Raw genomic sequence first — 2,595 nt, 5'->3', positions numbered from 1 at the left:
CCACCTCGCCACCTCCCCCTGCGAAGCCCACGATCTGCGTGGCTCATTCAATTCAAATGGCTCGTGATTTCGTAAGCCCGCTTTTGTTGTTGCCCCGCTGGGGGCTGATGGAGCTGCTGGAGCTGTTGGAGCTGCTGGAGCTGCTGGGTTGTTACTGGGTTGTTGCTGCTGCAGCGGATTCGAGATTCGAGGCCATCGAGAGACGACTGCAAGTGCGACTTTGGCTGCAGTTAGACGTCGTCGAGAGATTTGCAGCATTTTTCTCCATCTCCATCTCCATCTCAGTCTCCGTCTGCGTTTCGTTTCTTTTTGTGTGGCGTGATGACCTTGAGCCGCTCATTTTAGCCAAGTGGCTCTGTGCGGTGTGTTGGCCAAGTGGCTGAGTTGAGTTGCCAGCATGTGAGCGAGCTTGGGTCGGTTACCCAGTTCCAGTTACTTTTGGCACCTCTCGTTGGAGCACCTTGTCTTTCTTCGCAGCACTGGCCATTGAAAGTCGAGCCACAAAGTCAATTACAATAAACTAGATAGTATTGCGGCCCGGGGTTGAGCCACTCACACCACTCACACCACCCATACCACCCTTACCACATGTTCCAGCCATTCTAATTCGACTATACTATAACTACACTTATCTGTTGTCTAGGAATGGCAATTGTTTGAAATAAAGCAGCATTAATGATTTTTATAATTGATTGGTTAGCAATGTCTTAGGAAAGGAAAACGCCAAAATATAAATGTTACAGCTTATGTGATAGTTGGCTTGATGCCCCCTAAATCCTAAGAACCGGTTGTTTTGTAATTTGTATTATCTATTGAATAAATATGACTATCTATTAAATAAACAGCACTGTGTTTTATACATTGGCGGACTGAAGAATGCAATGTGAAAACTATACCCTTTCTCTGCTTGTCAAAATTTGTATTGATATTTAGGCCCAATGGAAATACATTTGCTATTACGGTGGATCTTCGGCTGCCTCGTAATTGTAAGTTCTTCCTGCGGACGGATCCCATTCCCGTTACTATTCCATTCCCGTTTGCATATCCAGGTTCAAGGATTGGCTGTTGCTCCAGCGGAGCCCTTGCCCGCTCCCCATCAGGAATCCCTGGCTTCCGAGCCAGATTTGCTGGCGAGTTGGCATGGAGAGCCGCTGGAGCAGCAGAGCATCGTAGTGCGATCCAGGCGGGAATTCGATGACAATGGCGAGGAAATAGTGTTCAAGGGCTCCCTTAGCGACACCAAGGATCAAGATTGCGGTGGTCTCCGTTACGGACCAACAACCCAGGGAGGGCAAGCCCAGTTGACCGCCAGTTGGCTTGTTGGCATCCCGATCAGCCTGATTCTTAGCCGCCTTGTAGGAGTTGTGAATGAGATATATCAGCTAAAAACTTACTAGTTTTCCTCCTTTCGGCCACATAAGTGAGCCATTTCCTCGGGGGAAAGGGTGGGAGAAAGTGCATAGTGCGGGGAAGTACATTCTCTTCGCATCGTCATTTTCATGGAAGTTTTCTGCTGTCGCAGTTCGTTTCTTATGCGTTTCGCGAAATTGTCACAACCACAAGCGATGACCTAATTACCTGGGGGCTCTTGGGCCCCAAGTATCCAAGATACGGGGGTATTCTTGGGGGCCTGTTCTTGGCAGTTCTTGGCAGTTCTGGGCTGTTCTTGGCTTCGCCGTTCACGTTTACTGAGTTAGCAAGAAATGCTTCGAATGTTGCAACTACAGCGCTTCGGGCACTCATGAGACATACATTTGGCCATCCAAAATCGAGCGAAGCGAATTTCGCAAATAATTGGAGCAGTTTGCCAACGCTCACGTTTTGGGCAAGGTAACACATTTGGCCAAGGTAAAGACAGCTCGGATAGTGGCATATGTGGAAAAAACGCAGTGCCACGCCACGCCAGAGCGAAGGGAAGGAAACTCTGGGATCGATACCCATGTGGACTCTTATCGCCGCAGAGGGAGGGAGGATGGGGATGAGTCCTGTTGCCGATTAGCCGCTGCCCTGCCACATCGATAAGGCAAATCAACACTCGATAAGCGTCCTGGGACGAGGCCCATTGCCGTCCTTATCACCGCCAGGAGTTATGGGAGTTGTGGGCTATCAAAGTGCTGGTATCTGCACTGAGAAGTTTTCGATCTCTATCTTAATGTAATTCATTACACAGAAAGGTAAGCGACTTCTTGCCAAACTGTTACACTTGATTGTCTTCAAGTTGAATCCTAACTATGTTTTAGATTGGTTTTTGATGAATTTGTATCGTTTAATCTGTATATTCACATAAGCAGCTGACAATAACCATTTCTCGCCTCTTCGAATCTCTTCCATCTTCCCATAAACCATTCCACGCTATTGTTTTCAGTGTGTCTGCCCAAAAATGTGTCTTCTGGCACCACACATCCTGGCATGACTCGATGCGCTGATACGACGCGATAAAATCACACAAAAATCAATATTTAGGTCCTAAAAGGAACGACCGCACATCGCCCACTATCAGTGGGCTCTTCTGGGGGCGTTGACCAGGCGCGCGGTGCCGAGGTCGCTTATCAGCGGCGCTGGGGAGGAAGACGGAGAGCCGCAAGTCTGGGACAT

At 48.5% G+C, this 2,595-nt stretch overlaps 1 protein-coding gene across 1 annotated transcript; it reads left to right on the top strand.

Moving 5' to 3' along the window:
- The first annotated feature begins 869 nt into the window (after positions 1 to 869).
- On the top strand, positions 870 to 1,412 carry LOC120452615. Its single transcript, XM_039636917.1, has 2 exons — positions 870 to 986; positions 1,050 to 1,412. Exons 1-2 carry the CDS (start codon positions 939 to 941, stop codon positions 1,395 to 1,397), a joined length of 396 nt encoding a protein of 131 aa, XP_039492851.1. The 5' UTR covers positions 870 to 938; the 3' UTR covers positions 1,398 to 1,412.
- Positions 1,413 to 2,595: the final 1,183 nt, after the last annotated feature.

This window comes from Drosophila santomea, chromosome 3R (assembly GCF_016746245.2).
Source record: "Drosophila santomea strain STO CAGO 1482 chromosome 3R, Prin_Dsan_1.1, whole genome shotgun sequence".
Classification (NCBI taxonomy): domain Eukaryota; kingdom Metazoa; phylum Arthropoda; class Insecta; order Diptera; family Drosophilidae; genus Drosophila; species Drosophila santomea.
This window is presented reverse-complemented; position numbering and strand designations above follow the sequence as displayed.

Bases quoted from the DNA above. Each gene is read 5' to 3' on its own strand.
- LOC120452615 (XM_039636917.1), top strand. From the start codon at position 939: ATGGAAATACATTTGCTATTACGGTGGATCTTCGGCTGCCTCGTAATT. The intron at 987-1,049 runs GTAAGTTCTTCC...TTGCATATCCAG, and splicing joins TCTTCGGCTGCCTCGTAATT to GTTCAAGGATTGGCTGTTGC.